General features: G+C 70.5%; 5 protein-coding genes across 11 annotated transcripts; all 5 read left to right on the top strand.

Annotated features, from left to right (window-relative positions):
* Positions 1-369: 369 nt before the first annotated feature.
* TMEM101 (transmembrane protein 101) lies at positions 370-3,114 on the top strand. The gene is made up of 4 exons (XM_053965156.1): positions 370-521; positions 1,424-1,604; positions 1,688-1,834; positions 2,774-3,114. The coding sequence occupies exons 1-4, from the start codon at positions 385-387 to the stop codon at positions 3,080-3,082; spliced, it is 774 nt and encodes a 257-aa protein (XP_053821131.1). The 5' UTR covers positions 370-384; the 3' UTR covers positions 3,083-3,114.
* Positions 3,115-6,116: 3,002 nt separating this feature from the next.
* Positions 6,117-6,652, top strand: LOC128800159 (peptide YY-like). Its single transcript, XM_053965158.1, has 3 exons — positions 6,117-6,296; positions 6,402-6,473; positions 6,628-6,652. Exons 1-3 carry the CDS (start codon positions 6,118-6,120, stop codon positions 6,650-6,652), a joined length of 276 nt encoding a protein of 91 aa, XP_053821133.1. The 5' UTR covers position 6,117.
* A 1,768-nt stretch (positions 6,653-8,420) lies between these two features.
* Positions 8,421-9,651, top strand: LOC128800160 (pancreatic hormone-like). The gene is made up of 3 exons (XM_053965159.1): positions 8,421-8,615; positions 9,148-9,218; positions 9,513-9,651. Exons 1-2 carry the CDS (start codon positions 8,446-8,448, stop codon positions 9,209-9,211), a joined length of 234 nt encoding a protein of 77 aa, XP_053821134.1. The 5' UTR covers positions 8,421-8,445; the 3' UTR covers positions 9,212-9,218; positions 9,513-9,651.
* Positions 9,652-9,933: 282 nt separating this feature from the next.
* MPP2 (MAGUK p55 scaffold protein 2) lies at positions 9,934-17,338 on the top strand. Of its 7 annotated transcripts, none has more exons than XM_053965146.1 (12): positions 9,934-9,997; positions 11,580-11,698; positions 12,287-12,445; positions 12,552-12,701; positions 12,990-13,217; positions 14,120-14,251; positions 14,647-14,752; positions 15,057-15,125; positions 15,230-15,391; positions 15,655-15,857; positions 15,950-16,078; positions 16,450-17,338. In XM_053965146.1, the coding sequence occupies exons 1-12, from the start codon at positions 9,967-9,969 to the stop codon at positions 16,624-16,626; spliced, it is 1,665 nt and encodes a 554-aa protein (XP_053821121.1). In that variant the 5' UTR covers positions 9,934-9,966; the 3' UTR covers positions 16,627-17,338. The 7 variants fall into 7 exon arrangements, with proteins under 7 accessions (XP_053821121.1, XP_053821125.1, XP_053821122.1 ...); XM_053965150.1 differs by lacking the exon at positions 9,934-9,997 and adding an exon at positions 10,038-10,053; XM_053965147.1 differs by lacking the exon at positions 9,934-9,997 and adding an exon at positions 10,267-10,343.
* Positions 17,339-18,699: 1,361 nt separating this feature from the next.
* LOC128800154 (all-trans-retinol 13,14-reductase-like) lies at positions 18,700-23,736 on the top strand. The gene is made up of 11 exons (XM_053965143.1): positions 18,700-19,371; positions 19,464-19,646; positions 20,245-20,474; positions 20,911-21,106; positions 21,512-21,709; positions 21,819-21,944; positions 22,394-22,532; positions 22,610-22,719; positions 22,850-23,016; positions 23,133-23,292; positions 23,483-23,736. Exons 1-11 carry the CDS (start codon positions 19,197-19,199, stop codon positions 23,626-23,628), a joined length of 1,830 nt encoding a protein of 609 aa, XP_053821118.1. The 5' UTR covers positions 18,700-19,196; the 3' UTR covers positions 23,629-23,736.
* The last annotated feature ends 2 nt before the right edge of the window (positions 23,737-23,738 follow it).

Raw genomic sequence — 23,738 nt, 5'->3', positions numbered from 1 at the left:
GGGGGCGTGGTTAAGCGGCATGGGCGTGGCTTGGGGAGGGGTTTATTACCTTCTTTGTTATGGGGCGTGGTTTCAGCGAGGGGGCGTGGCGTGGCGCGGTATTTTCAATGAAGGTTTGTTTGATTGACGGGCGCGGTTTCAGGGAGAAGGCGCGGCCCAGGGCAGGCCGGAGGCTCGGCGGGCGCGGCTGTTCCGGAGCGGGACCTTCCTTTGTGGGGCAGGAGCCGCCATTGGAATGGAGGGGCGCGGCCTGAGCCTAATGAGGGCGCTCCAATTAAAGGGGCGTGGTTTGTACCGGGGGCGTGCCTTCCTCTGGCAGGGCGGCGCTGATTGGTCCGCGAGGCTGCGCTTCCGGCGCGGCGTTTCCGGCGGGACGGCCCGGTCATGGCGGCGGGCCGCGGGTGGAGGCGGCGGGCGCTGCGGCTGCTCACGGCGGGCGGCGGCGTCCTGCTCACCCGCTTCCCCTTCTGGCACTGCTTCAGCGGGCTCCTGCTCTGCGCGGAGCGCGCCGACCTGCGCCGGTGCGCGCGCCCGCGGGGCGACACGGGGCGGGGGCGCCTGCAAGGGCTCGTGGGGAGAGCCTGGGCCTGGGAGCGGCCTGCGGGTGCTCGTGCGGGCAGGGCGCGCTGTGGGGCCGGGCTGGGGGGGATCTGTGAGAGCCTGGGGTGCTTGAGGGGCTCGGGGGGAGCCCCGAGTGTCCGGGGTGCAGAGGCTGGTGCGGGAGCCGGGGCTGTGAGGGGCTGGGGGTGCGGGGCCTGGGCGGCTGCTGAGGTGTGGGGCAGCTGGGGGGCTCCTGGGTGAGTGTGGGGCAGCTCCGGGTGACAGGGACCCTCGGTGGGGCCGGGGCAGGTGACAGGGACCCTCGGTGGGGCCGGGGCAGGTGGGGTTTGGGGTGGGGCACGGAGCTGCTGCCTGGGGCTGAGGGGAGACCCCGGTAGCGTCAGGGTCCAGAGGAAGATTTGGGGTCTAGAGGAAGATTTGGGGTCTGGGGATGGGTTTGGGATCTGGGGAAGGATTTGGGGTTTGGGAAAGGGTTTGGAGTCTGGAGGGTTTGAGGTCTGGGGAAGGGTTTGGGGTCTGGGAAAGGGTTTGGGGTTTGGGGGAGGCTTTGGGGTCTGGGGATGGGTTTGGGGTCTGGGAAAGAGTTTGGGGTCTGGGGGAGGCTTTGGGGTCTGTAAAGGGTTTGGGGTCTGGGGGATTTGGGGTCTGGGAAAGAGTTTGGGGTCTGGGGGAGGATTTGGGGTTGGGAGAAGGGTTTGGGGTCTGGGGGAGGATTTGGGGTCTGGAGAAGGTGACAGAGCAGCAGAGGGGCCCGGAGGGGCTCTGTGGGGCAGGGGCAGGGCTGCAGCTCCCCGATAACCTGGGGGAGGCTTTGGGGGCTCCGGGGTGAGTCCGGGGGTGCCGGAGCTGCCGTCCCCCGCAGGAAGCCGGACATCCCGGTGCCCTACCTGTACGTGGACATGGGCGTGGCCGTGCTCTGCGCCAGCTTCATGTCCTTCGGCGTCAAGCGGCGCTGGTTCGCCCTGGGGGCCGCGCTGCAGCTGGCGGTGGCCACCTACGCCGCCCACGTCGGGGGCCACGTGCACTACGGCGACTGGCTCAAGGTGAGACCCCCCCCCCCCCACCCCATTATCCTGCCCTGCCCCCAGAGCCCCGGGCTGGCACTGAGGGCGCCGCGGCCCCGCAGGTGAGGATGTACTCGCGCACCATCGCCATCATCGGCGGCTTCCTGATCCTGGCCAGCGGCGCCGGGGAGCTGTACCGGCAGAAACCCCGCAGCCGCTCCCTGCAGTCCACGGGCCAGGTGTTCCTGGGCATCTACCTCATCTGCCAGGTAACGGGGCTGGGGACAGCCAGGGGACAGCTGGGGGACAGCCAGGGGACAGCTCTGTGCTGCCACGCTGCGGGCTGGGGACACGGTTCCCTGCGGGAGAAGCCTCGGGACAGTGCTCACAGTGCTCCGGGTTGTCCCTGGTGGGAGCCTCAGGGTGGTGTCACTGGTGCTACTGAGCCCACAGTGTCACCAAACCTCAGGGTGGTGTCACCAGTGCCACCGAGCCCACAGTGCCACCGAGCCCACAGTGTCACCGAGCCTCAAGGTGGTGTCACCAATGCCACTGAGCCCACAGTGTCACTGAGCCTCAGGGTGGTGTCACTGGTGCCACTGAGCCCACAGTGTCACCGAGCCCACAGTGCCACCAAGCCTCAGGGTGGTGCCACCAACGCCACCAAGCCTCAGGGTGGTGTCACTGGTGCCACTGAGCCTCAGGGTGGTGTCACCAGTGCCACTGAGCCCACAGTGCCACCAAGCCTCAGGGTGGTGTCACTGGTGCCACTGAGCCTCAGGGTGGTGTCACCAGTGCCACCAAGCCCACAGTGCCACCGAGCCTCAGGGTGGTGTCACCAATGCCACTGAACCCACACTGTCACCGAGCCTCAGGATGGTGTCACCAGTGCCACCAAGCCCACAGTGCCACCAAGCCTCAGGGTGGTGTCACCAGTGCCACCAAGCCCACACTGTCACCGAGCCTCAGGGTGGTGCCACCAGTGTCCCCAGGGCAGAAGCCCTGGGCAGCACCTGTCCTTGGGGGATCGTTTCCAGTGCCACCACTCCGTGGCCCCCGGCGTAGAACTCTTGTGTGGGTGCTCCCAGTGCCAGCACACCCCAGCTCCCCGTTGTCCCTGGGGGAGAAACCTTGGATGGCACCGGTGCCACCCGCAGAGCAGGGCCCCGCTGCCGCTGTCCCCAGAGCGTCCCCCGCTGTCCCCGCAGGCCTACTCCCTGCAGCACAGCACCGAGGACCGCCTGGCCTACCTGGACCACCTGCTGGGGGGCGAGCTGGCCCTGCAGCTGCTCTTCCTGCTCTACGGGCTGCTGGCCCTGGCCTTCCTGTCGGGCTACTACGTGCGGGCGGCGGCGCAGGTGCTGGCCGTGCTGCTGCCGCTGGCCATCCTGCTCATCGACGGCAACCTGGGCTACTGGCACGCCCTGCGCCGCGTCGAGTTCTGGAACCAGATGAAGCTCATCGGCCAAAACGTCGGCATCTTCGGGGCCGTGGTCATCCTGGCCACCGACGGATGAGGGGGAACGGGGGTAAAGGGTGGGGGGGTTTTTTTTAGGGAGCGCTGCTATTTATTTGTTGATTTTTTTTTTTTTGTGTTGTTTGTAAATATTTGATAATTTTGGCGGAGGATGGGTGGGGGGTTCCTGCCTGGGGGGGTGGCGGCCACTGTGTGGCCACGGCCCCTCTCCCTGCTGAGGGGTGTCACTGCTCCCCACCCCCCAAAAAAAAAAAAATATTTTTACTGATGCAGTGAGAAATCTTTAATGTCTCACCCCGGGGGGCTCGTCTTTGGGTGCCAGGGTGAGGGGCTGCAGCTTTTGGGGCAGAAACTTCTTTTTGGGGTTCTCCACTTTAGGGGGGGGGGCAGGTCTGGGAAGGGATGTGAGTTTGAGGGGCTTAGGGAGAGCTGCTTGAGGGGGACCCACTTTGGGGACTTGGGGCTGTGGGTGTTCTGGCACGGGTGGGGGGTCCCGGTGGGACCCAGGGAGGGGCTGGCAACCCCCATGGGCTGTGGCTTCAGTGCCCTCATCCTGTCCCTGGGCTGTGTGTGTCCCCCCCGAGCTGTCCGTGTCCCCCCCCGGGCTGTGCCGGTGTCCCTGTCCCTCCCTGGTGTCCGTGTCCCCCCCCCCCCCGGGCTGGGCCAGTGTCCGTGTCCCCCGCCACCAGGCTGGGCTGGTGTCCCTGTCCCTCCCCGGTGTCCGTGTCCCCCCGCCCTGTCCGGAAAAGCAAACAGGGCTGATAAGGGGCTTCCTCCGGGGGGCCCTAATGGCGCCTCCGGCGGAACCGGGGCCATAAAACGCGGGCAGGCGGCAGAGCCCTGTTTGCTCGGGGGGGGCCACCGCAGCTCCTCACCCCGCGGGACCCCCCCGCCCCCCCCCGGCGGCTCCAGCCCCGCGCCTTCACCCCCAGACCCTCCTCTTCCTCCTCATTGCCCTTGGAGAGGTGGGGGCAGGCAGGGAACCCCCCCCCCCCGGCCCTGTCCCCGCCGGGGGGTGCAGCCCGCGCCCCCCCCCCCCCGCCCCGCCCCGCGGCAGAGCCATCCTGTGACCTTTGGAAAATGTCTGTTTGCTGTCACTCGGATAAATGGGGCAGAAAGCTCCCGCCTCCCCCCGGGTCCCCCCGCGGCTGCTGGGGGCCACCCGCGCCCTGATCCCCCCCTGATCCCCCCCTCCCCGGCCTCGCCCGGGGGACGGCTGTGACAGCGCGGTGACATTGGCGCTGCCGTGGGGGCCCCCCAGGCCCCGCGGTGGGGCAGCCCCGGGGGGGTCCCCGCAGCCCCCTCGGTCCCGTCAGCTCCGCATCGACCGCGGGGACGTGCGAGGTTCGGGGCCGGGGGCGGGGGGGGGGCTGCGGGGGCTGCTCGCCCCTCCCGGCGCTGCCCTGAGCCCGGCGCCGCTCGGCCGGGACCCCCCGCCCGTGTCCCCGCACCCCCGCGGGTGTCACAGCGCGGCCACGCCACGGGGGACAGCCCCCCCCCGCGCTGCCACCAGCCGCGTCCCCGCCGCCGCTCGCCCGGGTGACAACCGGGCCAGGAGTGGGGGGACGCGTCCCCTCCGGCCGGGGCTGGCACCCTCCCGTGTCCCCTCCGGCCGAATCGTGTCGCCTCCAGCCGCGCTGGTGGCACCCCGCAGTGTCCCCGCGGGCCGCGTCCCCTCCACCCCACGGCCGGGGATGCGGCTGCAGCTGCGTGGGGCCATCCCGGCGGTTTTGGGGACCCCCTTCTGCCACCTCTCCCCATCCCAGCACCCCCACGGTGGCTTTGGTGGCCCCTGCCTGGCGGGCACGTCTCCGCCGCGTCCTTCCGTGCCTCAGTTTCCCCCGGAGCCGGTGATTGCTCCTTAATGGTAAATCCATACGGGATTAATGTCCCCGCACGGGGGGCTGGAAAGGTCGCCTCATCCGTCCTGGGGGTGGTGACAGCGCTCGATGGCGGTGGCGGGGCTGCGGTGACAGGGCTGTGGCGGCGGCTTCGTGCCTGGTCTGGGGAAACTGAGGCAGCCGTGGCTGTGGGTGTGTCTGTCCCCTCCACTGCCCCCCATGGGTGGCTGTGCCAGGGCCATGGGTCTTGTCCCATGTGCCATGTCTGTGTCCCTGGGTGTGGCTGATGTCCCTGTGTCCCGCTGTCACATCCCGCGGCTGTCTCAGGGCAGGTTTGTGTGTCACGGCTGCGTGTGACATCCGTGTCCTGTGTCCTCGTGCCACGGCTGCGTGTGACATCCGTGCCACTGTGTCCTGGCTGCCTGTCTCGCCTGTCCGTGTGCCGCGGTGACGTGTCACACCTGTGCCCATGGCGGCATGTCCCGTGCCCGCCTGGCACTGCCGTGTCCGTGTCCCGTGGCCACACGCGTGTCCCCGTGTCCGTGTGTCCCACCCGTGCCCCCACGCTCTGTCCTCCCCGTGCCCCAGGCTGGGGGCCGTGCCGGGGGACAGTGACAGGGTGCTGGCACGTGTCCCCCGGCCGTGGCGGGGGGGGCCGCAGGGTCCTGCGTGCCCGTGGGTCTGTCACGCGTGAGGGAGGAGCCACCAGCCCCCCTGGGGCTATAAAACCCCGGGCGGGTGCAGGAGCCGCCGTGTCCCCGGCACTGTCACCCCACTGCCAGGCCCTACCTGTCACCTCTGCCTCCGCCATCGTGAGTGCAGGGACGGGCTGGGGTCCCGGGGGGTCCCTGAGGGGAGGGACAACCACCTCGGGGACCTGTGGGGGCCCTGGAGGGGAGGTGTCCTTTGGGTGCGCGTGGGTCTCTGGGGTGTCCTTTGGGGTGGGACAGCTCCCTTGGGGACACTGAGGGGGGGGGGTCTCTGGGAGGGAGATGTCCCCGTGGGATATGGGGGGACACTGGGGTGGGGGTCTCTTGAGTGGGGCTGGGGTCCCGGGTGGGGGATGAAACCCTTGGGGAGCTGGGGGTGCTCCGAGGGTGTGACAATCCCACAGGGAACGGGGTCCTGGGGTTTGCTGGGGGGGGGGAGGGGGCAGAGCCGGGTTGGGGGGTCCCGAGGGTGATGGGGGTGCCCCCCAGCAGCCACAGCCGCCCCTCGCCCGCGTCCCCCGCAGATGGTGACGTCCCCGCGGCCGTGGCGGGCGCTGGTGGCCGTGTCCCTCTGTGCCCTGCTGTGCCTGGCGGCCGCGTACCCCCCGAAACCCGAGAGCCCCGGGGACGACGCGTCCCCCGAGGAGATGGCCCGCTACTTCTCGGCCCTTCGCCACTACATCAACCTGGTCACGCGGCAGAGGTGAGCTCGACCGGGGGGCGGCCACGCGTCCCTGTCCCCGTGGGGGGGGACCCCTGGCGCCTCCGCGGGGTCCCCGCCGCTCAGGTGCGCGCCCGCGTCCCGCAGGTACGGGAAACGCGCCAGCCCCGGCGCCGCGGTGACGGAGCTGCTCCTGGGGGCCGGCAGTGACAGGTCACGGTGAGTGTCCCTGTCGCTGTCCCCCTCCCTGTGTCCCCTCTGTAGGCTGCACACCCCGGGGTGGGGGGGGGGTCCCGGGGCGGTTCGGGGTCCCAGGGTGGGGGCCGGGTCGGGGGTCTCGTTTCCCCTTCCCTCACACCAGCTCTTCCCGCAGGTACGACGACGACTCCTCGTGGTGACCGCCCCGCCCAGCCCCCCCCGGTCCCCCAAATCCTCCCCATCTCTCCAGGTCCCCCCCCAGGGGACCCAGCGCCAGCGCAGGACCCCCCGCTGGAAGGCCGGCGACCCCCAGAACCCGGCCCGGGGGCGTCCCGCTGCCGGGGGGGGCCCCGACCCCGTCCCCTCCCCACCGCTTTCGGGGGGGTCCCGCGTGGTCCCTGCACGGCCCCGCAGCGACAATAAAGAGCACGATCGTGGGCACGGCCGGCTCCGCGCTCTGCGGGCGGGGCGCGGGGGGCGCGGGGGGTGGGCAGGGGGTGCAGAGTGGGCTGGGAAGTGCAGGAGGGATGTAGGGGTGGAGGGGGGATGGAGGGGGGATGGAGGGGTGCAGGGGGTGGGAGGAACAGGGGACGGGAGGTGCCGGGGTGCGGGGAGGGGGGTCAGGAGGGTGGGGAGGGATTGGGGGGGGGTGAAAGGAGGGGAGCAGAGCGGAAAGGGGGTGAGGGGTGGGAATTTTGGAGGAGGGGGTGCGTAGGGAAGGGTGGGAGTGGGGTGAGCTGGGGGCTGGGGCGCACTGGGGTTGGATACTGGGGTGCACTGGGTGTGGGTTAATGGTGGGGGGATCCCCCACTGATGAATGTCGGGGTGCTGGGGGGGGCGCAGGGGTGGGGGGGGGCATTCGTGGTGGTGCTGCCCCTCCACCGTCCCCCTGTCCCACTGCCCCCCCCTCTGTCCACTCCTGCCACCCTTGCACCCCACCAGCCCCCCTGACTGTGCCCCTCTCGTCCCTCTGTCCCCACACCTGTCCCTCTGTCCCTCCGTGGGGCCGGACACGCGTGTCCACGTCCTGTCCCCTCCCGGAGCCCCCTCAGCGCGGGGTCAAACATTAACCAGAGCTGTGCGGGGGCCAGCTGTCCTTGTCACCCCCCCCCCCCACGATGGCCCCTGTCCCCCCTCCCCGTCCGAGTGGGCACCTGGCCACAGGTGCTGCGTGGCAGGGTGACATCAGCGGGGGCACGGGGGATATAAGGGGCCAGCGCGGCGGTGGCGGCAGCGGCGCCGAGGACCCGGCGTGTCAGGCGTGTCCCCTCGTCTCGCCGCGTCCCCGCGTCCCTGCCCGAGGAAGAAGGTGAGTGGGGGCGGGGAGCTGCGGCTCAGGTGTGCGGGGGACAGGTGTGCGTGTGACACGCGTGTGCAATGGTTTGTGCGAGGCTGAACGTGTGCAGGGGTGGGACACGGGGTGTGCAGGGGCGGGAGTGCGCAGGTGTGTGCAGGTGTGCGTGTGGAAAAGTGTGCAGGTGCGTTCAGGTGTGCTGTGTGTGCAGATGTGTGCACAGGTGTGTGCAGGGGTGTGTGTGCTGTGTGCAGCCGCGTGTTTGCATGTGCAGGTGTGTTCACGTGTGCTGTGTGTGCAGGTGTGTACAGAAGTGTGCACAGCTGTGTGCAGACGTGCACAACTGTGTGCAGGTGCGTTCAGGTGTATGTAGGTGTGTGTGATGTGTGCGCAGGTGTGCACAGGTGTGTGCGTGCTCTGTGTGCAGGTTTGTGCAGACGCGCACAGCTGTGTGCAGGTGTGCTCAGGTGTGCTCAGGTGTGTGAGATGTGTGCACAGCTGCGTGCAGGTGTGTTCAGGTGTATGTAGGTGTGTGTGAGATGTGTGCACAGCTGCGTGCAGGTGTGTTCAGGTGTGCTCAGGTGTGCGCAGGTGCGTGCAGACGCGCGCAGCTGCGCTCAGGTGTGCGCGCGCTCTGCGTGCCGGAGCACACCCTGTCCCGCTCCCATCCCCGCGTCACCCGCTGTCGCTGTCGCAGCCATGGCCCCGCCGCTGCTCCTGGTGGCCTGCGCTGTGGTGGCGCTGCTGCCGCTGCGGCCCCGCGCGGCCCCGGCGCAGCCCGCGTACCCCGGGGACGACGCGCCCGTGGAGGATCTGCTGCGCTTCTACAACGACCTGCAGCAGTACCTGAACGTCGTCACCCGCCCGCGGTGAGCAGGGCGCGGGGCTGGCGCTCCTGATGTGCTCCCTGTCGCGACACAGCCCCCCTTATCGCGACATGCTGCGCGTCGCGACACTCTCCCCGCCGTGACGTGCTGCCCATCGTGATGCGCTCCCCATCCCGGTGTGCCGCCACCATGGCGTGCTTCCCTTCGTGACACGCTCCGCGTCTCGATGCGTTCCCTGTCGTGACACGCTCCCTGTCGTGACACGCTCCCCATCGCGAGGTGCGCCCTGTCACGACCCACTGCCTATCGTGACACGCTCCCTGTCGTGATACGCTTCCCCATCTCGATACACTCCCCATCACGACCCGCTTCCTGTCGTGACACGCTCCCTGTCGTGACATACTCCCTGTCGTGACACGCTCCCCGTCGTGACACGCTCCCCATCTCGATGCACTCCCCATCACTACAACCTCCCTGTCGCGACCCGCTCGCTGTCGTGCCCCTCTCCCCTGTCGGGACACACTCCCCGCTGTCCCCCCCGTGCCGCTGTCCCCGTAACGCGTCCCCGTTGCAGGTACGGGAAGCGGGCAGGTGGGCGAGCGCTGGGCGAGGAGCCCCTCGGCGCCCCGGGGTGCTGAGCCCCAGGTAAGGGACTGGGGGGCGGGAAGGACCCCCCCACGGCTCCCCCCGGCCTCAGTGTCCCTCAGAGGGGACAGCCTGGAGGGAAGGGGGGCTCTGGGCGGTGCACAGGGCTGGGGGAATTCGGGGGGACGCCCTCAGGGTGTCAGGGTGGGGGATGTGGGACTGGGGGGTCTCGGGGGGGCCCTCAGGGTGTCAGGGTGGGGGATACGGCACCGGGAGGAGAGGGGGGCTCTGTGGAGAAGGGGACACGGGGCTGGGGGACCCTGCGTGACCCCCCCCCCCCCCGTTTTGTTTCAGGGACACCGCCGCGGCCGAGTGGGTAAAGAAGCCCAGAAGGTGCAGCCCCCCCGCCCCCGCTGCACCCCCGGCCCCCCCAAAGCCGGCACCGCGGGGCCGGGACAGACCCCCAGCGACAAAAATAAATCCCCTGCAGCCACCGCCTGTCCCGCCTCTGCCTGCTGGGGACACTGGGGACACTGCCCGGGGGGCAATGGCACTACCGGGGACACCGGGGGTGTCACAGACGCTGAGTCTGGGGACAGAGGGGGTGCTGGTGGCTCTGGGGATGCTGGGGACAAGGGACACTGGGAGCACTGAGCCACTGAGGGTGTGGGGGACAGCGAGTGGCTGTGCTGGGGACGCTGGGGGTGCTGGCACTGTGGACACGCCTACGCGGCCGTCCCTGTCCCTGTCCCTGTCCCTGTCGCCGTCCGGTCGGTGCCAGTCGCGCGTGTCCCGCAGCTCCGCCGCGATGCCGGCGGCCGCCCCCGCCTCGGCCACGGGTGAGCGCGCACCGGGGGCCGGCGCGCGCGCACGGGCGGGCACGCGCGTGTGCAAGGTGCGGGGGGGGGGGGGGGGGAGGTCGCTCCTGCGGGCGCCGCGCGGGTGGGCGCCCGAGCGCGCGGGTGCGGGTGCGGGTGCGCGGGTGCGGGTGCGCGCGCGTCGCGCGCGGGCGCGGCGCGGCCCCTTTAAATCCGCGCTCCCGCCCGTCCCCCCCTCCTCCCACCGCCCCCTTAAAGGGGCCGATCCCCCGCCGTCCCCCCCCCCCTCCCCACGCCGCGGGGCACTGAGGGGGGGGGTCCCACCCGCGAGCGGGGTGGGTGTGCAAGCACGGGTGTGCAAGCACGGGTGAGCGGGCACGGAGCGGGGAGCGCGCCCGTGGGTTTGCACGCGAACGGGGGCGCGCGTGGGGAGGCGCGTAGGAGCCCGCGGGGGCGCGCGTGTCGGCGAGGGCGCGCACGCGCGTGCGCGGCGGTGTCGGGGCGCGGGGCCGGCCCGTGGGTCCGCACTCGCGCGTGGGCGCGCTCAGGTGGTTTGCACGCGCGGGTGCTCGCGTGCGCGTGAACACGCGGGAGGCGCGCGCGCGCGCGGGCCGTGCCCGCGCTCGGGAGCTCACGCCGCGCTCCCCAACCTCCCCCCCCCCACCAACCCCCCTCCCGCCCCCTCCCCGCCGCCCCCCGGCGTGCAAAGCGGCCGGAGCGTGCCCGGTGCACACGCGTGTGCAAAGCGGGGGGGGGGGGCGCGGGGCCGGCGCGGGTGGGGGCTCCACGCGGGGCCGGGGGGTTGCGGGGGGGGGGGCGGCGGTACCCGGATCTGGGGCGGGGGAGCCCGGCCCCGCAGCCATGAGCCGCCCCGGCCCCGGGTCCCCGCCGCCCGGCCCGGCCCCCGCCCGCGCCCCCCCGGCACCCCCAGGTACGGGGGGGGGCCGGGAGGGGCCGGGGGCGATGCCCCGCGGGGGGGGTGAGGGCGCTCGGGGGGCGGCGCGGGCTGGGGATGCGGTGGGGGCTGAGACAGGTGGAGAGAGATGGGGTTGGGGGTTCGGGTGGCGCTGTGACCCCCACCTCCATGGGGGGGGTGCTGATGGATGTCCCCCCCCCCCGTCCCCCCGGCTGCATCGCCATCGTCCCCCGCCATTGCAGCGCAGCCGCGCAGCCGCTCCCGCCCCCGCGGCCCCGGATGCGGCCCCCCCTCAATTGCATCGCCCCCCCCCCGTCACATCGCAGCCCGCATCGCCCCCCCCATTGCACCCCTCCCCCTTCCACTGCCCCCCGCATCACCCCCCCCTTGCAGCCACCCCCCGTTGTCGGTGCTCCGGGGGGCTTTTGACCGCACGGTGACAATTTGGAGGGGGGGGGGTCCCCGCTGAACGAGGAGGGGGCATTTCCGTACTGCCAGAGGACCCCGACCCTTGTCCCCGTTATGGGGGGGGGCTGTGACTGGAATGGGGGGGACACGAGCACCCCCCGCCTGCGCTTTCACCCACGCTGCTGCTCCTCCCCCCACTCCGTGTCTCCCCCGTGTCCCTGCGTGTGTCCCCCCCCCCACCCCGTGTCCCTGTGTGTGTCCCTGTGTGTCCCCCCCCAGCCATGCAGCAGGTCCTGGACAACCTGATGGGGCTCCCGGGGACCCCGGGGGTGGCCGACCTCGACCTCATCTTCCTCCGCGGCATCATGGAGAGCCCCATCGTCCGTTCCCTGGCCAAGGTACGGGGGGCGCGGGGGGCGCGGGACCCCCTCGGCACCCCCGGGACGTGCGGGGGCTGCCCCCCCGTGTGTGTGTGTGACTGTGCACGGGTTCTGTGTGCGCGCATGTGTCCCTATTCCCCGCACCCAGGGGTCCCTAATCCCCCCCAGCACCCCCAGATCCCTAATTCCCCCTGTCCCTGGGATCCCTAATCCCCCCCAGCACCCCCAGATCCATAATTCCCCCTGTCCCTGGGGGTCCCTAATCCACTCCAGGACCCCCAAATCCCTAATTCCCCCTGTCCCTCAGGGTCCCCTACAACTCTGCTGTCCCCAACCCCTGACCCCCCGGCTCCGTGATCCCCTCGGCCCCTCCGAGTGTGCCTAATCTCCCCTTCCTCCCAGAGGTCCCTCTTGCCCCCCCCCCCCGCATCCGGGGGTCCCTAATCCGCCCCAGGGGTCCTTGGGGACGCCCTGTCCCACCGGAGGGTCCCCGATCCCCTCAAGCGTTGGAGATCCCGGATCGCCCCGGGGCTCCCGGATCCCCCCGGCACTTGGGGGTCTCGGCCCTTACCCGCCCGTCCCCGGGGGTGCCCCCGCTGTCCCCAGGCGCACGAGCGGCTGGAGGAGCGGAAGCTGGAGGCGGTGCGCGGGGACAACCTGGCGCTGGTGCAGGAGATCCTGCGGGATATCGGGCGCCTGGCGCGGCCCGACGCGCAGGGAGCGGCGGCGGAGCTGGCCCGGATCCTGCGGGAACCGCACTTCCAGGTGCGTGGCACACGAGCGGGACCCTCCGTCCTGTGCCGCAAGGCGTGACACGCGTGTGCCAGCCGTGCGGGACACAGGGGTGACCCCCACGCCCCGCGTGTCCCAGTCGCTGCTGGAGACCCACGACTCGGTGGCTGCCAAGAGTTACGACCCCCCCCCGAGCAGCCCCGGCCCCGAGCTCTCGCTGGGGTCGCAGCCCGTGCCCCCCGACGCCGTGCGCATGGTGGGCATCCGCAAGGCAGCCGGGGAGAACCTGGTGAGCCCGGCCGGGGTGGCACGCTCTGGGGGGGCAGGGGCGCCGGGCGGCGACGGTGGGACATTTTGGGGTGCTGGGAGATTTTGGGGTGCTGGAGAGTGTTGGGGCGTTCTAGGGGGATGGGGACATTGGCAACATTATGGGATACTGGGGGCGTTGTGGGGTGCCGTGGGCATTGCGAGGCGCCGCGTGACTGGGAGCATTTTTGGGGTGCTGGGGCCGTGGCGGGGTGTCCGTTGGGTGCTGCGGTGTGTCCCCGGCGGGGGCTGAGCGGGGCTGTCCCCTCAGGGGGTGACGTTCCGGGTGGAGCGGGGGGAGCTGGTGATCGCCCGCATCCTGCACGGGGGGATGGTGGCGCAGCAGGGGCTGCTGCACGTGGGGGACGTGATCCGCGAGGTGAACGGCCGCGAGGTGGGCAGCGACCCCCGGGCGCTGCAGGACAGCCTGCGCCACGCCAGCGGCAGCGTCGTGCTCAAGATCCTGCCCAGCTACCAGGAGCCCCACCCGCCCCGCCAGGTACCGCCCTGTCCCACCCGGCATCCCGCCCCGCATCACACTCTGCATCCCGCCCCGCATCCAGCCCCGCATCACACTCTGCATCCCGCTCCGCATCCCGCCCTGCATCCCGCCCTGCATCCCGCCCCGCATCCCACCTGCATCCCACCTACATCCCGTCCTGCCAGGTACCGCCCTGCTTCCCACCCCGCATCCTGCCCCGCATCCCGCACTCACCACCCTGCCCGCAGCTCCCCCTGCCCTGTGTTCCCATCCCGGTGTTGTCCCCCTGTCCGTGTCCTGTGCCTCTTGTCTGGTGGGACCCCCGTGTTCCCCCCCCCCCCCCGCCCCGTGCCCTCTCTGCCGGGCACTGGTGGTCCCTGCCCTGTCCCCGTCCCCACACAGGACCCGGGTGCCGGCTGGCAAAGGGTGCCCTGTGCTGCCCCTCCCCGCCCCGTGCCAGCCACCCCCGTCTCCGAGGGGACAAAGCAGCGCTGTCCCCGCGCTGTCCCCGCGCTGTCCCGCTGCCGCCGGCGCGGTGCCCTGTGTGCCACACGGGCGTGTGTCCCTGCACGTCCCCATGTGCGCCATCGCGGGCGCGGCGCTGGCGGCGCTGGGCACCCTCGTGTGCCTCTCGGTGGCCGTGGGGCTGTGCCTGGGGGTGGCCGTGGTGGTCGCGTGGGGCGCGGCGGCGGCGGCCGGAGCCCTCTGCGTGTGCGCGGGGGCCGTGCGGGCCTGGCTGCGCCGGGCACGGGGGGGACACGCCGGCGGGGGGGGCTCCTAGCGGGGCACACGCGAGTGGCTGCGTGTGACACGGGTCCCGCGTGGGACACTGAGGCGCCGGGCGGCGGTGCGGAGGGGGCATCCCGGGCGTGCGGGGGTCTCCCCCCCCCCCCCCCCCAAGCTGACCCCTCGGTCCCCAGGTGTTTGTCAAGTGTCACTTCGACTACGACCCGGCCACCGACAGCCTCATCCCCTGCAAGGAGGCCGGGCTCAAGTTCATGGCCGGGGACCTGCTGCAGATCGTCAACCAGGATGACCCCAACTGGTGGCAGGTCAGGGGGGCCCTGGAGGGGTGCTCTGGGGGGTGGTGGCGCTTTGACTCCACCCTGGGCCATGGAGGGCGAGACCGAGGGTCCCTGTGGGCTTGGGGTGTGCCTGTGGGGTCCCTGGAGCTTGGATGCAGTCCTTGGAGCTGGGGGGGCTGCTTGGGAATTGGGGGAATCTCTGGAGCAGGGGAGGGCTCCTGTGTGGACTGGGAGGTCCTCGGAAATTCGGGGATTTCCTGGAGCTCGGGATGTGCGTCCCCGTCGGGATTTGGGGGGTCCTTGGAGCTGGGGAGGTTCCTTGTGGAATTTGAGGGGGGGGTCCCCGGAGCTGGAGGTGTTCCCTGAGGTCGGAGGGGTCTCTGGAGCCCGTGGGGTCCCCATGCGTGGCTCTGTGTCCCCAGGCGTGCCACGTGGAGGGCGGCAGCGCGGGGCTGGTGCCGAGCCAGCTGCTGGAGGAGAAGCGCAAGGCTTTCGTCAAGCGGGACGGGGAGGTGGCCCCCTCGTCGGGTACGGGGCCACCGGCCTGGCCGCGGGGGACACGGCTTGGCGGGGCGGGGGATGGAAGGGCCACCTCCCGAGGGGGAGCACGGCGGGTCCCCTGCGCCCTGTGACAATGTCCCCGTTGCCCCAGAGCCCTGTCCCCTTGGCACTGTCCCCGCAGGAAGTCCCCGATCCCCAGGATGATGTCCCCATGGCACTGCCCCTGCGGAAGATGCCAGCTCCCGTGCCCCTTGTCCCCGTGCCCCTTGTCCCCGTGCCAGGGTGCTGCCCTGTCCCTGTCCCCAGCTCAGCCAGCCCCTTGCCCTGGCAGGGGCCCTGTGTGGCAGCCTCAGCGGGAAGAGGAAGAAGAGGATGATGTACCTGACGACGAAGAACGCCGGTGAGGGTCCCGGGGCACGCCCCCGGGCAGGCGGTGGTGGCACCCGCTGGGACGGGGTGCCCTGGGGTCCCCAGGGACGGGTGCCAGCCCTGTCCCTCGCCCAGAGTTCGACCGGCACGAGCTGCTGATCTACGAGGAGGTGGCGCGGATGCCGCCGTTCCGCCGGAAAACGCTGGTGCTGATCGGGGCCCAGGGCGTGGGGCGCCGCAGCCTCAAGAACAAGCTGATCATGTCCGACCAGGCGCGCTACGGCACCACCATCCCCTGTGAGCGCCCCTGTCCCCCCGGCACCGCCCCTGTCCCCGGAGCGTCGCTGTCCCCTGCCACCACCCCTGTGCTCCATCACCGTCCCTGTCCCCTGTGCTCATCCCTGTCCCTGCCAGCATTCCCGCCCCTGCGGCCATCCCTGTCCCCTGCCACCGCTCCTGTCCCCGCCCCGCTGGCATCCTTGTCCCCCGTGATCGTCCCCGCCCGCATGCGGGTCCCCGTGATGGTCCCCGCGGGTGTCACTCATGTCGCCCCCCGGCAGACACGTCCCGGAAGCCGAAGGAGAGCGAGCGGGACGGGCAGGGCTACCGCTTCGTGTCGCGGGGCGAGATGGAGGCGGACATCAAGGCGGGCCGGTACCTGGAGCACGGCGAGTACGAGGGGAACCTGTACGGCACCAGGATCGACTCCATCCGCGCCGTGGTGGACGCGGGCAAGATGTGCATCCTGGACGTGAACCCGCAGGTGGGGACACGGCGAGGGGACAGCGACAGCCGGACCGGACCCCCCCCCGCCCCGCCCCCGGCCGCGGGGCTGAGCGCTGTCCCCACGCCCAGGCCGTGAAGGTGCTGAGAACGGCGGAGTTCGTGCCCTTCGTGGTGTTCATCGAAGCCCCCGGGCCAGAGAGGCTGCGGGCCATGAACCGGGCGGCCCTGGAGAGCGGCGTGGCCACCAAACAGCTCACGGTGGGGGTCCGGGGAAACTGAGGCAGGTTTTGGTGGGCAGGAGGAGGACACACAGGTCGCAGCGGGTGTCCCCCACCATCCCTGGGGGTGATGGGGAAACTGAGGCAGGTTTTGGTGGGCAGGAGGAGGACACACAGGTCGCAGCAGGTTTCCCCCCACCATCCCTGGGGGTTATGGGGAAACTGAGGCAGGTTTTGGTGGGCAGGAGGAGGACACACAGGTCGCAGCGGGTGTCCCCCCACCATCCCTGGGGGTGATGGGGAAACTGAGGCAGGTTTTGGTGGGCAGGAGGAGGACACACAGGTCGCAGCGGGTGTCCCCCCACCATCCCTGGGGGTGATGGGGAAACTGAGGCAGGCTTTGGGGTGCAGGAGGCGGACGCCCAGCGCACGGTGGAGGAGAGCAGCCGCATCCAGCGCGGGTACGGGCACTACTTCGACCTGAGCCTGACCAACGACGACCTGGAGCGCACCTTCGGGCGGCTGCGGGAGGCCATGGAGCACCTGCGCGTGCAGCCCCAGTGGGTCCCGGTCACCTGGGTCTATTAGGGACCCCCGAACCTTCCCCTCAACCCCCCCCCAACCCACCCAGGAGGGCTGGGGGGCCGAGGGGGGCTGTGCCTCACCCAGCGGTGTGATGAGCTTGCTGCTCAGCCCCGTGGGAGGCGGGGGGGGCTCTCTGCAGAGGCCCCCCAGGCCAAACCCGACCCCTCTGTCCCCCCCTCCTCTGCCCCAAATCTGGGGAGGGGCAGGAGCAGCCGGGGGGGTCCCATGGGGGCCACAGCCCCCACACAGCTGAGTCACTGCCACAACCTGGGGAAGCCCCCCCTGTCCCGGGGGGGACCCCCCGGTTTGGGGATGGGGGGTGCGGGGTTTGGGGGGGGTCCCCTCCCTGTCCCCCGGGCCACAACCCGCCCTCGGGGACCCCCTTTTCCCCTCACCAGGGTGGGGGTCCCTCACTGTCCCTTGTGTCCCCTGTCACCCCTTCCCAGGTAGCAATAACCCCCTCCCCGCGCCCTGTAATTAACCCTTAATTAACCCTTAACCGACCTTGTAATTAACCCTGTCATTAACCCAGAGGGGGGCTGTGGCTGGGGACTCGCTGCGCGGGGGTCTGGGGTGGTGACATGGCGTGTCCCCAAGGGACAGGGACACGGGGGGTGCAGGGTGTCCCTCCTGCAGCCCGTGTCCCCCCAGTCCCTGCCGCCGTTCACCCCTTTTTGGTACTTCGCTGTGAATTTTATTAAAGGAGAGAAAAATGGGTTTGTCCCTTGTGGCGAACGCGAGGGGGGGGGAGGTTGGTGTCACCTGTGTCACCTGTGTCACCTGTGTCACCTGTGTCACACCTGCCGCCTCACCCCCAGCCCTGTCCCTGCTGGTGCTGGGGTTTTTTTATCTGCAAATCGCCGTTTCCAGCCACTCTGGGGCTGGGAGGGCGCTGGGAGGGCTGGGGGGGGGGGCTGCGGGTGAGTGTGTCACACGCGTGTCACCTTGCACGCCCACGGGGCCCTTCCTTGGTGCTGCCGGGAGGGGTCAGCAGAGCTGCAGGCACCGGGGGGGGGCTGTGGGCGTGCAAGGGGGTGTGGGGGGCGTGCAAGGGGGTTTGCAGGGGGTCTGGGCGTGCAAGGGGGTGTGCAAGGGGGTTTGCAGGGGGTCTGGGTGTTTGGGGGGGTGTGCAAGGGGGTTTGCAGGGGGTCTGGGTGTGTGTGGGGTGTGCAAGGGGGTTTGCAGGGGGTCTGGGTGTTTGGGGGGGTGTGCAAGGGGGTTTTGGCTCCCTTGCACAAGCGTGGGTGTGCCCGTGTCTGTGTGTGCAGCGCCCTGGGGTGACACGCGCGTCCCCACCTCGTGCACACGCGTGGGCACCTCCCAGGGGCTGCCGTGGCCATGGGGAGTCATAGGATGTCACAGGGTGCCATGGGGTCCTGTAGGGTGCCGTGTCCGTGGGTGCTGTGACCGTGGGTGCCCTGTCTGTGGGTGCTTTGCCCATGGGTGCTGTGACCGTGGGTGCCCTGTCCGTGGGTGCTTTGCCCATGGGTGCTGTGACCGTGGGTGCCCTGTCTCTTCAGTGCTGTGCCCCTGGGCGCCCTGTCTGTGGGTGCTGTGCCCGTGGGTGCCCTGACTGTGGTTGCTGTGCCCGTGGGTGCCCTGTCCATGGGTGCCCTGTCTGTGGGCACTGTGTCTGTGGGTGCTGTGCCCATGGGTGCCCTGTCCGTGGGTGCCCTGACTGTGGTTGCTGTGCCCATGGGTGCCCTGTCTGTGGGTGCCGTGTCCATGCAGTGCTGTGACCGTGGGTGCCCTGTCTGTGGGTGCCGTGTCCATGCAGTGCTGTGCCCATGGGTGCCCTGTCTGTGGGTGCTGTACCCATGGCTGCCATGTCCGTGGGTGCCCTGTCCGTGGGTGCCCTGTCTGTGGGTGCCCTGTTCATGGGTGCTGTGCCCATGGGTGCCCTGTCCGTGGGTGCCGTGTCCATGCAGTGTTCTCTCCGTGGGTGCCGTGTCCGTGGGTGCCGTGTCTGGGAGCTCTGTGTCTTTAAGCAGCGCTGGCTCTAAAGCCGCTCTCTTGGCCCGTCCATAGGTCCATAGTCCATAATCCCCGTGTCCCTAAGCTGCCGTGGCTATAAGGGGTGGGGCTGCACACACCGGGCTGGGCTGTGTCCCTGTGTGTCCCTGTGTGTCCATGTGTGTCCCTGCCGTGTCCCTGCGTGTCTGTGTGTGTCCGTGAGTGTCCCTGCCGTGTCCTGTGTGTCCCTGCGTGTCCCTGTGTGTCTGTGTGTGTCCCTGCCGTGTCCCTGCGTGTCCCTGTGTGTCTGTGTGTGTCCCTGCCGTGTCCCTGAGTGTCCCTGTGTGTCTGTGTGTGTCCCTGCCGTGTCCCTGTGTGTCTGTGTGTGTCCGTGAGTGTCCCTGCCGTGTCCTGTGTGTCCCTGCCGTGTCCCTGTGTGTCTGTGTGTGTCCTTGCCGTGTCCGTGTGTGTCCCTACCGTGTCCCTGTGTGTCTGTGTGTGTCCCTGCCGTGTCCGTGTGTGTCCCTGTCCCTGTGTGTCTGTGTGTGCCCGTGAGTGTCCCTGCCCTGTCCCTGCCGTGTCCCTGCCGTGTCCGTACAGAGCCACACGCAGTGACAGCCATGTGGCCCATGCTGCTGCTGCTGCTGCTGCCAGCAGCCCTGGCCATGCTGGCCCTGGCCCGGCTGGCCCATCGGCTGCTGGCCCCGTCTGGCAACCCCTTCGCAGGGCCACCCCTGGAGCCACCAAGGCCACTGGTGACTGACCAGCGCGCCCGGGACAGGGTCCTGAAGCAGGGTGAGTGTTCTGTGTGTCCGTGTGTCCCGGGGGATGCTGGCTGTGCAGGGCTCGCCGTGCCCTGGCGGTCACTGTCACACGCGTGTGCGCAGGGTTCAGTGCCCGGCGCGTGCCGGACCGGCTGGACGCTGTGGTCATCGGCAGTGGCGTGGGCGGCCTGACGGTGGCCGCCACCCTGGCCAAGGCGGGCCGGAGGGTGCTGGTGCTGGAGCAGCACGACCAGGCCGGGGGCTGCTGCCACACCTTCCAGCAGCACGGCGTCGAGTTCGACGTGGGTGAGGAACCCCCGGCCCCCTGTCACCCCCTGTCACCCCTTGTCACCCCTTGTCATGCCTTGTCACCCCCTGTCACTCCCCCGTCACCCCCACGTCCCTGAGGCCCCACTGTGAACCTGCTGCCAGCCCCAGTGTGTGCCATGTCCCTGCCGTGTCCCTGCCGTGTGCCAGTCCCTGCCGTGTCCCTGCCGTGTCCCTGCCTGTCCCTGCCATGTCCCTGCCATGTGCCAGTCCCTGCCATGTCACTGCCATGTGCCAGTCCCTGCCATGTCCCTACCATGTCCCTGCCATATCCCTGCCATGTCCTTGCCATGTCCCTGCCGTGTCCCTGCTATGTCCCTGCCATGTCCCTACCATGTCCCTGCCATATCCCTGCCATGTCCTTGCCATGTCCATGCTGTGTCCCTGCCTGTCCCTGCCATGTCCCTGCCATGTCCCTGCCGTGTCCCTGCTGTGTCCCTGCCACACCCAGATCCCACCCCCGCCCCTCAGTGCCACACCCGGCAAAGCCAAGCCCTGCTCTCCACGGCTGCTCCCGCCGCGTGTCCATGCCGTGTCCCCCTGTCCCCCCACCGTGTCCCCTGTCCCCACGCCACAGGCATCCACTACGTGGGGCAGCTGCACGAGGGGAGCCTCCTGCGGGTGGCCCTGGACCAGGTGACAGACGGGCAGCTCTGCTGGCACCGCCTGCCTGACCCCTACGACGAGGTGACGCTGGGACCCCGGCGCTACCTGCTGCGCTCTGGCAAGGTGGCCTTTGTCACCGCGCTGGAGGAGCAGTTCCCCGACGAGAAGGCGGCCATCAGGGAGTTCATGAAGCTCTCCAAGGTGTGGCCCTGGGGTCACCTCCCCACGGGGGTGGCATGTCCCCAGGGAGGGGTCAGCTGGGGATGGTGGCACTGGTGGAGACGTGGCTGAACGGGTGGACGTGGGGGTGCTTGTGCTGGGGAAGGGGCTGTGGGCACAGCGGGGACACAAGTGACAGCTGTGGTGGGGACAGGGGTGATGGGTGTGGTGGGAATGGTGGGGACAAAAGCAGTGGGCACAGAGGGGACGCAGAGGGGACACAGAGAGGACATGGGTGATGGGCGTGGTAGGGACAAGTTCTGGGGACAATGAGGACATGGATGCTGGGGGCACAGGTGCTGAGCCACGGGTGGCCCTGGGGTCACAGCAGTGACAGCCCTGAGGACGTGGCGGTGGTGGCCAGGCAGGGCAGCGTTGCTGGTGGCACATGGCGATGTCACACGGCGATGTCACACAGGTGGCCTCGCGGCACGCGGCGCTGCTGGCCTTGCTGAAGCTGTCCCCGCGCTGGCTCGTCACCCTCCTGCTCCGCTCGGGCCTCCTGCCCCGCCTGTCCCCCGTGTTCCGCATGGCGACCACCAGCCACAGCCAGGCCGCGGCCCAGCTCACCTCCAACCCCGACCTGCGCGCCCTCTTAGGCTACCTCTTCTACGGTCAGGGGCCGTCGCGATAGGGAGGGGCTGTTGCGACAGGGAGGGCACCTGGTGGAGGAGGAGGGCGGCACTGCAGTGGCGGAGGTTGTGTCACGACGGGGGGTGGCACCATCACGACATGGGCAGTGCTGTGCTGGGATGGCGGCGGCTGTGTCGCGGCGGGAAGGGCAGTGTCGCGACACCGGAGGGCCACGTTACACTGCGGGAGGGCCGTGTCGTGATAGTGGAAGGATGCGTCGCGGCAGGGGGGGAGGGCACCGTGGTGACAGGGGAGGGCTGTGTCGCGATAAGGGAGGGCGACACCGCGGCGAGGAGCGCCGTGTCGCGACACGGGGGGGGGGGGGGGCTGCCCCGCCCTGCGGCGGGGGCCAGCCGTGCCCGTGTCACCCGCCGCTGTCGCCGCAGGCACGGCGCCGCGGGACTCGAGCTTCCTGGTGAACGCGCTGATGGTTCACCACTACCAGCGCGGGGCCTGGTACCCTCGGGGGGGGGCGAGCGAGGTCGCCTTCCACGCCGTGCCCGTCATCGAGCGCGCGGGGGGGGCCGTGCTGGTGCGCGCCCCCGTCACGCGCGTGCTCGTCGGCGCCGACGGCGCCGCGCTCGGTGAGCGCCGGGACCCCCCCCCCCCCCAAATCTCCATCCCCGAGGGATGGGGACGCGGTGGCAGCGCCCCGCGTGTCCCCTGACCCCCCCCCCCCCGGCGTGTCCCCAGGGGTGGCGGTGCGGGCGGGGCCCGGCGAGGAGGAGCTGGAGATCCGCGCCCCCCTCGTCATCTCCGACGCCGGGGTCTTCAACACCTTCGGGAAGCTGCTGCCCCCGCACGTCCGCAGCCACCCCGGTAATGTGGCACTCGTGTCCCTGTGTCCCTCGCGTCCTCAGTGTCCCCAGCATCCCTGGTGTCCCCAATGTCCTCGTCGTTCTTGGCACCCCCGTGTCCCCTGCACAGGCAGGGCCAGGTCCCCTGCATGGGCAGGACCAAGTGCCACCCCCCGTGTCCCTGTCCGGGCAGGGTCAGGTGCCACCCCCGTGTCCCCTGCACAGGCAGGACCAGGTGCCACCGCCGTGTCCCCTGCACAGGCAGGGCCAGGTATCACCCCGGTGTCCCCTGCACAGGCAGGGTCAGGTGCCACCCCCGTGTCCCTGTCTGGGCAGGGTCAGGTGCCACCCCCGTGTCCCCTGCACAGGCAGGACCAGGTGCCACCCCCGTGTCCCTGTCTGGGAAGGGTCAGGTGCCACCCCCGTGTCCCCTAACGGGCAGGACCAGGTGTCACCCCGGTGTCCCCGCAGGTGTCCGCTCCTGCCTGGCCATGGTGCAGCCGGGCATGAGCTCCTTCCTGGTGTTCGTGGGGCTGCGGGGCAGCGCGGCCGAGCTGGGCCTGCCCCCCACCAACTTCTGGATCTACCCCCACAACGACCTGGATGCCATGTGAGGGGTCCCGGCAGCCCCGGGGGAGGGGGGGGGGTGGCACGGGGGGGGGGCATCACACCCCGGTGTTCCCGCAGGATGACCCGGTACGCCGCCCTGAGCCGCGACGACGTCCCCGAGAACCTGGCCATGATGTTCATCACCTTCCCCGCCGCCAAGGACCCCACGTACGAGCAGCGGCACCCAGGTACCCTCCGGGGGGGACCCCCGCGTCCCCCCAGCTCCCCTCCGCGGGCTCGGAGGCTCCGCAATCCCCCCGGCACGGGGTGGGCGCTGCCAGGGGGGTGTCACCGGCTGTGTCCCCCCACCCCTCGCAGGCAGGTCCTGCATGACCATCCTGACCATGGCACGGTACGAGTGGTTCGAGGAGTGGGCCGGGAGCCGCCCCCGCCACCGCGGCCCCGACTACCAGAGCTACAAGATGGACATCGCCCAGCGGCTGCTGGAGAGGGCCCTGCTCCGCTTCCCGCACCTGCGGGACAAGGTGCCCCAAGGGATGGGCCGGGGTGTCCCACAGGGCCGGGGTACCTCGGGGGATGGGGGGGGGGGGGGGTTCCAACCTGTGCCCCCCGACACGCCGCGAGCCCCCGTCCTGCGCAGGTGGAGTTCGTGGAGGCGGCGTCCCCGCTCAGCAACCAGCACTACCTGGGGGCTGCGCGGGGGGAGATGTACGGCAGCGAGCACGACCTGCGCCGCTTCAGCCCCGCCGTGGTGGCCGCCCTGAGACCCGAGACGCCCGTGAGGAACCTCTACCTGACAGGTGAGGGGCTGTGTCCCCGCGTCCTGCTGTCCCCGCGGCCAGCTCCAGGCTTTGGATGGTTTCCCTGCAGTGGGTGGTGGCCACATCCCCCATGGTGCTGGCTGTGTCCCGCCCCGGGGGTGGCCGTGTGCCCCCCTGGGGTGGCCGTGTGCCCCCGGGGATGTCCCTGTACCACGGTGGCTGTCCTCAGGGCAGGACGTGTTCTCCTGCGGGCTGGCGGGGGCCGTGCACGGGGGGCTGCTCTGCGCCTCGGCCGTCCTGGGCCGCCTGCTCTACGTGGACCTGCTGCTCCTCAAGAGGAAAATCAAGCGGCGCCAGGGCCGGCACACGGCGTGAGGGGACAGCGGGCCTGGGGACACCTGTCCTCGGGGACACCTGTCCTCGGGCATGGCTCCGGGCTGGGAGTGGCCCCCAGCTCAATAAACCCTGATGTCCCAGCGGCCAGC

Source organism: Vidua chalybeata, chromosome 26, assembly GCF_026979565.1.
Source record: "Vidua chalybeata isolate OUT-0048 chromosome 26, bVidCha1 merged haplotype, whole genome shotgun sequence".
Lineage (NCBI taxonomy): Eukaryota > Metazoa > Chordata > Aves > Passeriformes > Viduidae > Vidua > Vidua chalybeata.
The sequence above is the reverse complement of the archived record's forward strand: the minus strand, read 5'-3'. Positions and strand labels throughout refer to the sequence as shown.

Bases quoted from the DNA above. Each gene is read 5' to 3' on its own strand.
- TMEM101 (XM_053965156.1), top strand. From the start codon at position 385: ATGGCGGCGGGCCGCGGGTGGAGGCGGCGGGCGCTGCGGCTGCTCACG. The intron at 522-1,423 runs GTGCGCGCGCCC...CGTCCCCCGCAG, and splicing joins GAGCGCGCCGACCTGCGCCG to GAAGCCGGACATCCCGGTGC. The intron at 1,605-1,687 runs GTGAGACCCCCC...GCGGCCCCGCAG, and splicing joins ACTACGGCGACTGGCTCAAG to GTGAGGATGTACTCGCGCAC.
- LOC128800159 (XM_053965158.1), top strand. From the start codon at position 6,118: ATGGTGACGTCCCCGCGGCCGTGGCGGGCGCTGGTGGCCGTGTCCCTC. The intron at 6,297-6,401 runs GTGAGCTCGACC...CGCGTCCCGCAG, and splicing joins AACCTGGTCACGCGGCAGAG to GTACGGGAAACGCGCCAGCC. The intron at 6,474-6,627 runs GTGAGTGTCCCT...CTCTTCCCGCAG, and splicing joins GCCGGCAGTGACAGGTCACG to GTACGACGACGACTCCTCGT.
- LOC128800160 (XM_053965159.1), top strand. From the start codon at position 8,446: ATGGCCCCGCCGCTGCTCCTGGTGGCCTGCGCTGTGGTGGCGCTGCTG. The intron at 8,616-9,147 runs GTGAGCAGGGCG...TCCCCGTTGCAG, and splicing joins AACGTCGTCACCCGCCCGCG to GTACGGGAAGCGGGCAGGTG.
- MPP2 (XM_053965144.1), top strand. From the start codon at position 10,838: ATGAGCCGCCCCGGCCCCGGGTCCCCGCCGCCCGGCCCGGCCCCCGCC. The intron at 14,252-14,646 runs GTCAGGGGGGCC...CTGTGTCCCCAG, and splicing joins ATGACCCCAACTGGTGGCAG to GCGTGCCACGTGGAGGGCGG. The intron at 15,126-15,229 runs GTGAGGGTCCCG...TCCCTCGCCCAG, and splicing joins CCTGACGACGAAGAACGCCG to AGTTCGACCGGCACGAGCTG.
- LOC128800154 (XM_053965143.1), top strand. From the start codon at position 19,197: ATGTGGCCCATGCTGCTGCTGCTGCTGCTGCCAGCAGCCCTGGCCATG. The intron at 19,372-19,463 runs GTGAGTGTTCTG...GCGTGTGCGCAG, and splicing joins GGACAGGGTCCTGAAGCAGG to GGTTCAGTGCCCGGCGCGTG. The intron at 22,533-22,609 runs GTGAGGGGTCCC...GTGTTCCCGCAG, and splicing joins CACAACGACCTGGATGCCAT to GATGACCCGGTACGCCGCCC.